Here is a 12,996-nt window from a genome sequence, read left to right as displayed (position 1 = left end):
ATTAAACCTTCTTTGATTCTTCAAATATACAATTTTAAAACAATATATATATACTATACTGAAACATACGTTTCTTTATTATATTCTTTTTATTTTTTAACGTGAAAAATATATAAATATATCAAAAAAATCTTCTTATATATCAATTGTCTCTAGTTTTCTCTTTATGTATTACGATTCATTAATTATAGAAGAAAAAATAGTTAATTGCATGTCGCATACACAAATAACAAAAATAACAAATAATAATTAACATGATTTCTGCATTTGAAACTGTATAACCATTTTATCTAAAATTTTGAGTAATATAAATCCATAAGAATTAATTAATTATATTATATTGAAAATATTTTCAATATATTAAATCGTATAAGATAAAATTACTATTTTTGTTGGTCGAAAGAAAAACAATATATTTTCGAAATTATAATCTTTATTCAATAAAAAAAATATAAGCCATTAATGATCTTTTCTTAATGAGATTCCAATTAACATATTCCATTTTTATAAAACTTCATAATGTGAAGAAATTCTTCGAATGCTGTGATTATAGCTTCTCGAATCTCGAATATTTTATTTTTTAAAAATAACTTTAAATGGCGAAATAAATGATAATTGGTTGATGAAATATCTGATAATAGTGAATTGGTTAAGATTTCATATTTCAATTGAACTTAATTTCTTATAAAATAGTTTGTGATGTATGCAATCGAGCGGATTTTTTCTTAATCAATTTCTGATGTATGATATCAATTTTTTGACAATAGGATATGCTGTTATGTTATTTTCCCTTTTTTTTTAATTTGAGTTTTATGTTGAATCAACTTCTAGGGGTTATTAGCGATATCGTAGAGTAAGTAGGAAATGATTATAATGATATTATAGAATCACACTCCTCACATTGAGGGATTGGTTTATTTGTTAGTCTGTAGGAATGTGTGACTTTAGAATGTTCAATTTTTATTTTAGAGATGATCACTTATTCTCTTCTTTTTAACATAAGTCGTCTTTTAATTCTCAAAGAATTTGTCGGAGATACCGGATATCGGAGATATTGATTTGGTTAGAAATCTTTTGTTTTTATTCGTTTTTCTATTGGGAGTTTAGTCTGTTTTTTGTTTCTCTTATTAAATCATCCAAATGTAATTTGTGTTCATTTATTATGATATAGGAAATTAGTCGTTTTCTTCGTCAGCTATCCAGATGAGTTTAATTGTGTTAGCTTTTCCTATGATTTTCTCGTTAATCTCGAAGATTTGAATTATAATTTCATTATTTGATTTTGAATTTTTGATATTGCATTTTTGGAGTTAATGAGTATTATGGATTTTTGATAAGTTTTGTCATGAATAATTTTGAAAGTTTAGTAAATGACAGTTAATTCAACAAATTCAGCAATGTAGATTGATATATTATCTGGAAGTTTTGCTTTGATATAGAATTCTATGAAATAAACTGCATCTGTACCTGCGTTTGTTTTTGATTCATTTATAAGTTTGTTTGTAATTTCCGTTAAAAATTTCCACTGTTACTGCTCAGAATAATTCCGGTGATATATCGTTTTTTAGATAATTTGTTAGTATCAAGTCTGTTTCAATATGATGTAATTTCCAAGGAGGAACCATAGGTAATCTTCGTAAGCTGGAGGAAGAAATTTTTAGTTCTTTCTTGATATTTATGAATTTTATAATAAAAAAATTTCGGAGATTTCCAACATTTCGTGTATTTATTAATGAATCATTCAGAAAATGTATTTAAATATGTTGGCTTATTAGATATAGCTGAGATTTTAACTGCTTGAATTATACTGAGAAGCTTTCTTCTAAAATGTAGAGTTGGTTTAATTGTTTCTTTTAGCTATAGATAGGTTTATTTATTTTAATGTTACATTGTGAATGGAATCCAATTTAGTGCATTATTGTTTGTTGATCCATACATGATTGAACCATAATTTGAATTTAATAATTTATTTGTATATGTTCATTAAAATTTGCTTGACTGCTCCCCAAGAATTTGCTATTATTATTTTAAGGATATTAAGTCAGGAATCGCAATCTTTCTTAAGCGTTAAAAAATGTGTCTGCCGTGAGAATTTGTTGTTGAAAGTCAGAATTTCCTAGATAGAATTTAATTTTTGTCGATTGTGTTGTCTACAGAAGGTAATAAATTTTATTTTAGTAGTGGAAAATTTGAATTTGAAAAATCTACGATATTGTTTAATTTCTAAAATTCTTCTAGAATTCTTTATATTATATTTTGTATTCTGCCTTTATATAAGATTGTATGGTTATTTGCAAATAAATGTAATTTAATTGAAGCATTTATCATTGATAATTTCATTTATCTCTAATAAAAAGAGTGTTATACTCAGCACAGATCCTTGAGGTACGCCATTTCCGATGGTTTTCGGGTCTGATAAAATATTATTTGCTTTTACTCTTATTTTTTATTTTGAGGAAATTTTTAATGAAAGTGAGAATGTTTCGCCATAGACTTAACAATTTTAGAATTTTAGTAATTCTCTTCCTACATACTATGTCATAAATTTTTTCAATGTCTATTGAGATTAAGATTGTGTGTTTGTTCAATAAACACATATTATTTGTCACATATTAACGCTTCAATGTTGTATTAGTTGGTTTAAAATGAAAATTAAAATTAATAGAATGAAAAGGTCTAAATCTATTTTGGTAAAGGGAAATTATGTTATTTGTTTTCAGGATCCATCTAAGTCGATGATTAATTAGTTTTTCTGTAAATTCGCATAATGTATGTAAATGATATAGATTTGTAGCTATTTGACAATGTAAGATCTTTCCCAGGTTTAATAATTGCTATTACTATAATTTCATTTCAAGAAGCTGAAAATATTCCATTATTTCAAATAAGATTAAAGATCTGAAGTTAATATTCAATTCCATTTTCTGATAGATTAAAATCAGTATATTTGGTATTCGTTCGAACCAAGACTGGTATTTTTAGATTTTTTAATGATATTTTCTCAATCCTAAAAAGTTTATTTATTGCCATTAATTCGTTCTTGATTATTGCCGTTAATATTGTTCTTGAACTAGAACAAGATTTAGAATTAATATAGTGTGTTCTATTAATAAGAAATTCACTGTTGTAATTTGAGTCGCTGAAGTTTAGTAAATGCTTCAGCTAGTGAATTAAAAATTTCTTTATTCTTTAAAATTATTGAATTTGATCTAATTAATATGATGAGTTTGGATCGGTGTATAATTCCTTGAATAGTTTTTATTTTGTTGCATAATTCTTTGGAAGAGACAATGTTATTAAGGGATACCCTTAATAACATAATATAAGAAGTTTGTCCATGACTGTTTTTTAAGTTGGCGTATAATTTTTCTTGCTATTGCTCTATATTTTTTAAATGTAATTAGATTTTCTAGAAGTCTATGTTTTTTTATATTTGTTAAAAGCTCGCTTGAAATACATTTTTAATTAGTTCGAGTTTTTTAAAATGACAAATTCATCAATTAAATTATCAATTTGATCTGTGTTATAGTTAAGATAAATATCTTGTGGAAGTAATTTTATATCAATTAATCATCGGTATTTATTCCAATTGGCTAATTCAAGTTTCCAACAAATGGATACAAATTTGTTCTGGTCATTGTTTAGACTGGTATACATTTTGATGATAATTGAGAAGTGTCATATAAGCTAGTTTCACATTTATAGGCAATATTTGAAATATATAAAGTTGGTTTATTGTACTGAATGATCCACTGGAAACGCTAAAATGCGTTTTAGCGTTTAGTGTCATTGAGTATTATGTTATGATTAAATATGATTCTTTTCATATTTTTCCTCTTGTATTTAGAGGATCTGAACTCCACAAAGAATTATGATTATTAAATTCTTCTAAAATAATAAAAGCTTTCGGTAACTTATCAATCAGCTGATTTATATCAGATTCGTTTTTTAAATTCTGACTATGAGGTAAGTATAGATTGCAATAAATAGATACTATTTGTGTTTTCGTTGTTATACTTATCATGTTAGTATTTATTTGAATTTTGTTAGCTATTAGACAGTTTTTAATCAATAGCTACTCCTCCATTAACATTTTTGAATTTTTATTAGTAACAAATATTATAGTTTATTATAGCATTTTTGAATTTTTATTAGTAACAAATATTATAGTTTCTTATTTATATTATTTGATTCAGTTTGAAGTTTGTTTTTTTATAAGTAAATTATATTTGATTGGTATTTATTAAATAGTAATTAGAATGAGGCTAGGGAAGAAACCGTTTAGATTCCATTGTAAAATAATTATGGACATACTTGTTTATTTATTTATTAATATATGATATTAATATTAATTTGTTTATAATAATAGAAATGAAATGATATATTTGATGATGATATGACTGTTTTTGATAATAGGATTATTAGAATCAATGTTCAACTCGTAGTCGGTTGGTACAGGGAAAGAAGTAATGCTGATGTTTGATATTGATGATGAGTTAGAATTTATATCATTCTTGAATTTTTTAATTATTCTGTGAATTCTGTTTTTAATAATATATTCCTTAATAAGAGAGTAGATTTTAGATAGGATTTTAATTAATGCTGGGATATCTTGCATATATTCCAGAATTACTTCAAATTTGTTTTCGGTTATAAATAATAAATAAATTTATATAACAAATAAATTTTCTAAGAAATTAATAAGTTGGATTAGATTTAGTTAATAGTTTGATTTAGGATTGTTTTTACTTTCGACAGATTCTATTATTTCACTAATATTATTGATATTAGAGATTTTTTTATGTTTGACTGTTTTGATTGTAGGTAGCAAAAAACAATTAATGTTTTGTACTATCTTATTTTCTGAAATATTAGAACCTACTGATGTTTCTTCTATTTTTGAGGAAGAATGTACTTTCTTATTTACTATAGTAATAAATATAATATTAAATAATATTACTATAGTAATATTAACGGTTTACTGAGAAATTTCAATATGATTGTCATTATATAATTTATAATTATTAAACTATTTATGAAATTTGTATTTATATTACTTGTATCAGATTCCGTGTTTTTATTACTGTTTTATTACTGGTGTTATTGCTTAGTGACATTATTATATTGATTCGTTATATGACTCTCTTGTTTACATATGAAGCATGAAAATTTGTAGATGCGAATATTCTGTATTGTGTATCATCATACATGATTATGAAGGAGTCAAAAGACAATGTATCTGTTATAGAATTTAAAGTTCTGAAATTTTATATGTGGTTTTATTATTGAGTGTTGCCAGCAACATCATTATTTCATAGTTGGTACCTATTCGTTTTTCTTCGATACATATATTTCAAATATTTTTGTAAACAGATACGCGCAATCACGTGTAATTAAATATATTCATTCAGCTAAACCTGTATATTTTTATTTATTGTTTTCACTGCTCAGTCAACAAATTATGGGCCCAAATTACGAAAGAAACAATAAATAATTAGGTAAAGTACAGTTAAATTGAAAAAACAGGTGGGTTAATTATCCGGCCTTGAGCAAACGTCAAATATAATCCTAATCGTGATGGAGTATGAAACTGTTTGTATTAATAAGCTGAAATTAGAAAAGCTTAGAAGCTGATTAGAAAATTGGGCCTCATGGAAATTTCAAGTGCGCGTTACTTTGAAATCCTGCGGTGCATGGGAAATAATTACAGGTGAATCAATTCTTCCTGTATCAGGAGATACGGCAAATCGAGCACGCGCTGCCTGGACAAAAAACTCGACAATAGAACTCAACGCATAATCGCCACATTAGTGGCGATGAAAAACTGAAATAACTTACAAACTGAAAATAAATAACGATAGAAATATACAACGATTTAAAACAAGACTCGTTGCTAGAGGTTTCAAACAAACTGTTGGAGTTGACTATCATGAAATGTTTAGTCTTGTAGCTAGATTTGATTCAATTCAGAACTATTCTATCTATCACAGCTTCGAATAAAATGTACTTACAGCAATTTGACGTCAAGATGGTTTTTCTTCATGGAGAACTCAACGAAGTCATTTATTATGCAGCAACCGAAGGGATACGAGGATAGAACCGACCGTGTTTGCAAGTTGAATCGTAGTTTATATGGTCTAAAGCAGGCATCAAGATGTTGGAATCATTGTTTTATAGCGGTACTGAAAAAGCATAGTCTCACATCCACCAGTGCAGACTATTGCATATTTACAAATGGAAACGATCGAGACCGATTGATTCTAGTGATTCATATCGATGATGGAGTAATTAGTGCAACAAACCAATCATCTATAAAAAAAGTTGTTAGCTGAACTCCGTAAAGAATTTGAAATAACATCTAATGAGACAAATACATATCTGGGATTACAGATTGAGCGACTGGCAGATGGTTCCATATTTTTGCATCAGGAGGCTTATACCAAGAAAATTTTGCAACGATTTCGAATGGAAAATGCTAACAGTAGCAATCCCAGCAGACCAAAACCATCAACTGTGCGTGGAGATGCATAAAAGTGTGTACAAGGAAAAATCAAAATTCCCATATCGACAAGCAGTAGAAATTTTAATATATTTGTCAATAGGCACTATATCAGACATTACATTTGTAGTAAACAAAGCCAGCCAATATTTGGAAAAATCCAATAAAATTCAATGCAGTAAAGAGATTTTTCAAGTATCTAAAAGGAACAACAAAATATGGTATTCATTATTCAACCGAACAGAATAATCACATTAAAGCATTTAGCGATGCAGATTACGCTGGAGACATTGAAACGAGGAAGTCCACTACTAGTTTTGTATTAAAACTAGGCAATTTTGCAATAGTTTGGAGATCAACACATCAGCGAACAGTAGCTCTATCAACTACTGAAGCCGAATACATAGCAGGTAGTTAAAGAGATCATATGGATGAAAAGTTTGATCAATGATCTAGCTATGTTCAAGAACCTTACAATGATTCTTTACGTGGATAACTTAAATGCAATCAAGCTTATTAAAAACCGAGAATTTCATCGAAGAAGTAAGCACATTGACGTACACTATCATTTTATACGAAACAAATTCAACGAGAAAGAATTTCTTCTGCAACATATAGCATTGGTGGATCAACAGGCAGATCGGTTAACAAAACATCTGAGAAGAACAGTATTTGAGATACAAAGAAATCGATTGAATATCAAGACATGATAGACACATAGAACTATAACTCAAACATAATAAACATACAAACATACATACAAACAAATTTCAGTTCACTTTTAGCGAGAGTATTATAGAATTTAAAGTTCACTGAAATTTTATATGTAGTTTTATTATTGAATGTTGCCAGCAACATCACTATTTTATAGGTGGTACCTATTTATTTTTCTTTGATACACATACTTCAAATGTTTTTGTAAATAGATACGCGCAATCATGTATAATTAAATATATTCATTCAGCTAAACTCGTACATTTTTATTTATTGTTTTCACTGCCCAATCAATATATATATGTATATAAACATGAAATGTATGTAAAAATACGTTTGTAAAATTTTGTCAATATACGCATAAATATGCATATATATGCATATATGTATGTACTTGTATTTGTAGTTTATATAGGATAAATTTCCTTTTCTATATATTTCTTTTATATACATAAATTATATAATTTATTTATTATATTATATTATATTATTATTTATTATATATATAATAAATAATGATATAATATATATATATGAAAAATATATTTTTTTAAAATATTTATTTTTTATAATTTTTTATAATTGTTTAATTTTAAATTTATTTTTAAATAAAAATTATAAAAATATATAAAAATTTCTTCAATAGTTATTAATTAAAGAAAATTCATTTTGACATAATATATATATATAATATATATAATAATAATATAATAATAATATAATATATATATATGTAATGTCAAAATGAATTTTCTTTAATTAATTACTATTGAAGAAATTTTTATATACTTTTATAATTTTTATTTAAAAATAAATTTAAAATTAAACAATTATAAAAAATAAATATTTTAAAAAAATATATTTTTCATATATATAAAAAAAAAATATATATATATATATATTTTTTTTTATTAAAATATAAATAAACTAAATTCATGTAAAATATTGAAAATCAATCTCAAATTTATTTTTTTGTCATACATACATAATTATGTTTTATTCCACTTAATTTTCTTAATTTCATTATGTTGCAAATAATATTCAATAAATCATTTCACATTAAATTTATAGAAAAGCTATCTTCTTTCCAATTTTAATGATTTTTAAAAAAATATTGTAATGAAGTATTTTTATGGGATGGATTCTAAACATCAAAATGATGAAAAAAATTTATATACACATATGTCCAATAAAACTTAATTATCAAATTATAAACATTTTAAGTTTGTATTAGATAAAGTAAGATAGCGAAAGAGCGAAAACGTTTAGATGGATACGCGATCGTATTACAATATAGCTTATATAGCAGAGCCCTTCAATAAAAATAAATATATTGATATTTTTTTTATTTACAAATGACTATTTAAATGTATTTTAGTGTAATACATATATACATATACAATATACAATAGTATATTATAATGTACATAAATATCATGTAATATTACTATGCAACATTTTATATCATTTAAAAAAAAAATTTAATTATGCAAATAAAATTTATACAACTTGTTATTTGATAGAAACTTATTTCGGACAAATTATAGAAAATTTCAAAATATTTGCAATATGATGATTACATAATATATTATTTAAAATCATAGATGAATCGTTGTATTATATTTGCACCGAAAATTTGTATTGTTCGCTAAATTTGAGAGTGCTCGCCAAAGACGACAGAAAAGAGGATTTTAAGTCCAGGAAGATCGGAATGTCTTATGAGGATTTCCTTCACTCAAAAAAAAATTAATTATCAAAATATAAATCAAATCATTATATTTCATTCAACTTGCTGTATTTGAAGAAATAAATTAAAATACATTTCTATAAGATTTCGAATTAGAAAGATTGAATATGCTTTTATATGCACAATTACTTTTTTAATTATTTTCATATGTATAAGAAAGTCCGAAGTACTAATGATACTTGAATCAATTTGAATTCCAGATTATTAAATAATCAAATCATTGATAAATTTTTATCTCTCTATTTTTTTTTCATTTGTACTTAATATTTCTTATTTTTATACAGGAAGAAATAATAGTCAATCTGGATATCACATAATATGAATGGAATCAATAATATGAATTAATATTACATATTAATACATTCATACATATTCATAGAAAATGCATATATGTTGCAATTACAATATTTTTTTATATATGCTCGAATGAATATTATAAATTTACTAATTTCTTTTTTACACTTTTATTTCTAATACAATTATCAACGAATGAACCGAGATCAAAAAAGCAATAACATCTTAACAATAAAAAAAATTATTAACTTAGGCTGTATATATATTTGTGTATATTTATATATATTTAATATATACAAACATAACATTTAATTTGGAATATTACATTTTTTCTTTTTATTAAGTTTCTTTTTTTATAACGACGAGTAACATTCAATTATTAGCAATACAACTTTAGTAACCGTAACATTGCCGTAGAATCATTACTGTAGAATTAAGTTCAAAGTTTAATAAAATAATATATATTTGATATATATATTTGATATATAATATATATTTGATAATATATATAATATATACTTGTTTAAAATAAAGTTCTAATTAAATAATCTTCCTATAATATTGTACGATAATAAATAATAATCAAAATAATTTTTTTCAAAGAAACTAATGTGAATAAAAAAAATATTGTTAATATGTAATAGTAATATGAAAATAAAAAGAAAGATATAATTAGTGTAAAAAGTGCTTATATGATTTATTTATGTGGATATAAAACGTGAAATTAATATAATATAATCAAAATATAAATATTGAATTTCGACTATTATTTTTTTCTGTTTAATAATCTTATATTGAAATAAAAAACATTGAATTCAAATGAAATAGTAATAAAGGTTTCTTAAATATAATCAATTTGTGAAATTTAAATTGATTCATATATTATTAATGATTTTCTTGTACATGATAAGAATAAACAAGTTTATATATAAAAAACATTTAACTTTTTTAATTTGAAATCTTATGGGAGTGTTTTGATTTATTCCTAGAGATTTCGGTGAATAAGAAGGTTGAGTGTCATACAAGAATTCAGCTATAGATTTAAATAAAATGCTTGTACCATAAAATTTTTAATTTACAATAAATTTTTAATTTATTATTATTGATTTACAATTACTAAATTTAAAATGGTATATGTATTAATATTTTGAAATTTATTAAAACATATTCGATTTTAATAAATAAAAAGTTAAATAAACGTATATTATATTACATTACACTGAAATTCATTTGTATCTAAAAAAATATTAGTATATTTACTTTAATATTTATAAAGTAATATTTACTTTAATTGAAGAATTCCACTATACAAGCGACAATACTGCAGTACTGTTGCATACCAATATGGCACAGCTGTATTATCGCTCTTTCACTATCTCATTTTATCTAATACAAATTTAAATATTTATAATTCATTAATTAAACTTTATCGGATATATATGTATATGAATTTTTTTTCATTATTTTAATATCTAGAATCCATTCTCTAAAGGTGTCCCTCATTTTTATAAACATTCTATATACGTATATGTTAAGATGTCGATATCACGGATATATACATATAGACAAAATTAATAGTAAATATTTCAAAAACTAAAATTAACCGTCAATTATATATAATAAAAAAATTGTTCAAAATATTGAAAATATTTTACAATATTTCATGTGATATTACAAATCAGAGAAAAGGTAGTTTTTATAGATTTTTATTTCATTTTTATAGATCTTTATGAATTTTAATAACTAATTCTTTTTATCTTCTTAATTTCGATCATTTTTCAGGAAAACATTATAGAATCACTATCAATCTTGCTCAACCATCGTCTGCAGAGAGCTGGGTTCAAGGTTTCATGAAAGTTACTCTTCACGCAGAAAACGGTATTATTCGTGACGTTGATCTTACGCCTAGGTAATTTTAAGTTTTCATTCACTTAATTTTTATTTTATTCTTCTTAGAAAAATAATATAAAATAATAGTCTTTAATACTATTTATTATGTAATCAATAAATAATGAAAGATAAAATAAAGAAAATATAAAAAATTTTAAATATATATAATCGACAAATCTATCAACAAATCTGTAAATTTTTATTAAATAAATTATTGATTTATATTAATAGATTTATATTAATAGATTGTTGATTTTATATAATTCTTATTTTTAAAGTATAATATAATGTATAAATATAAAATAAAATATAATGTTTCGACAACAAAAAATAATACAATTTTTTTTATTTCTTTCACTTATAACCATAGTGGTTATATGAAATTGGAACACGGTTCGACAGTCCGAATGGTCGTTGCCCATCCAGCCGGAGCATTCGCTTCACTTGGAAAAATCAGGCGTGTTGAACTTTCATGGACCTACGATATGGATGTATTGCAACCAAGATCGCTGTGCTTTTTCTGGTGTAACGATCGTCTTTATGTAAATAGTGTTACTGTGGATATAATGGAACTACCAGGAAGAGGGTAAGTGATATTATTTAACTATCATTAATAGTGTCACTATATAAATAAAATCGCAGAATAAAAATATAAGGAAATGAAAGTTAAATTCAGGATTAATTCTGAGATATAAAATAGGTCGATTTATAGATTAACTTCATTCTCTTAATAAAGTTAAAAAATATTATAAAAATTTTAAAGAAGTTTTTCTTTACAGAAATAGTAATTCGCTTTCGCAAATATAAACAGAATTCAATTCACAAATAGGCAGAATTCAATATATAGTATTCTATTATTAATATTTTTTTAATTATTAATTTTGTAATATTATTAATTTTTTTATTAATATCTTAAAAATTAACAAATATTTAAAATTTTATATTTGGAATTTATTTTTTTGATTATGATTGATACTACTATAATGTATTATATTCACTTTTTGCAAATATTTCGAAAATTAAAGCTGATTAATAATTATATATATAATAAAAAAAAATAAAAAATTATTTTAAAAAAGGGCTTTCTCGATTTTAATAATTTTTTGATATGTTATAAAAGACAAAATTTTGAAATTTTTTATGCATATAATCACTATTTAGTTTTCGAGACATTTGCAAAAAAGGAATACTACTACAAAAAATTTTACCAATATATATACGTACGACATAAAATATATATATAAGCATAGAATTATTTATTTTTTGTTAAAAATGGCGACACGAAATTAATAGATATAATATAAATTAGTTGGAAAACTATTTTTTTATGAATTGTAATGAAATATCTCAATACCAATATTCAATACCAATCTCTATACCAAAGCCTGACATTCCACAGATTCTTCAAAGTATTGACTCGCTTTCAAGCATCTTATTAAATAAACAAATAAATACAAATTAATATGATGTCCTAACTTATCAAATATATTTAATAAAAATTAACTTTATATATGAATAATTTTTAAAATAAAAAATTCTTAAACTTAAAATTAGTTAATTAATTATTTTTGGATACATCATAAAAATTATATATTAAAAACATTTATTATGTCAAAAATTATTAAAAGATATAAAAAAAATTAAAAATTTTGGCTATCCCAAAGTAAAATTTAAAATCAATCATTTTTTACGTTAAAGTAACTAAGATATTATTTTTATTATTATTAATTCATTTTTATTATATGTAATTATGTTATGTATTAATTCTATTCTAATATGATTATTCTAATATGATAATATTTATAGGTAATTTAATAACTTTTTTTGTGATTTATCATTACCATTTTTTTTC

The 12,996-nt window shown here is 23.5% G+C and overlaps 1 protein-coding gene across 4 annotated transcripts in view; it reads left to right on the top strand.

The window, feature by feature from the left end:
* Nucleotides 1-12,996, top strand: part of LOC122714428 (pancreatic lipase-related protein 2-like) — a 91,654-nt gene that overhangs the window by 74,049 nt on the left and 4,609 nt on the right. For all 4 annotated transcript variants that reach the window (XM_043935746.1, XM_043935743.1, XM_043935744.1 and 1 more), the window contains exons 8-9: nt 11,037-11,163; nt 11,515-11,730. In XM_043935746.1, the coding sequence (XP_043791681.1) occupies nt 11,037-11,163; nt 11,515-11,730 (343 nt within the window). The remainder of the gene's footprint in view (nt 1-11,036; nt 11,164-11,514; nt 11,731-12,996) is intronic.

The sequence above is a fragment of the Apis laboriosa genome, unplaced genomic scaffold, assembly GCF_014066325.1.
Source record: "Apis laboriosa isolate Shangri-la unplaced genomic scaffold, ASM1406632v1 scaffold30_cov140, whole genome shotgun sequence".
Lineage (NCBI taxonomy): Eukaryota > Metazoa > Arthropoda > Insecta > Hymenoptera > Apidae > Apis > Apis laboriosa.
Note: the sequence above shows the minus strand (reverse complement) of the source record. Positions and strands in the feature narration are given on the sequence as shown.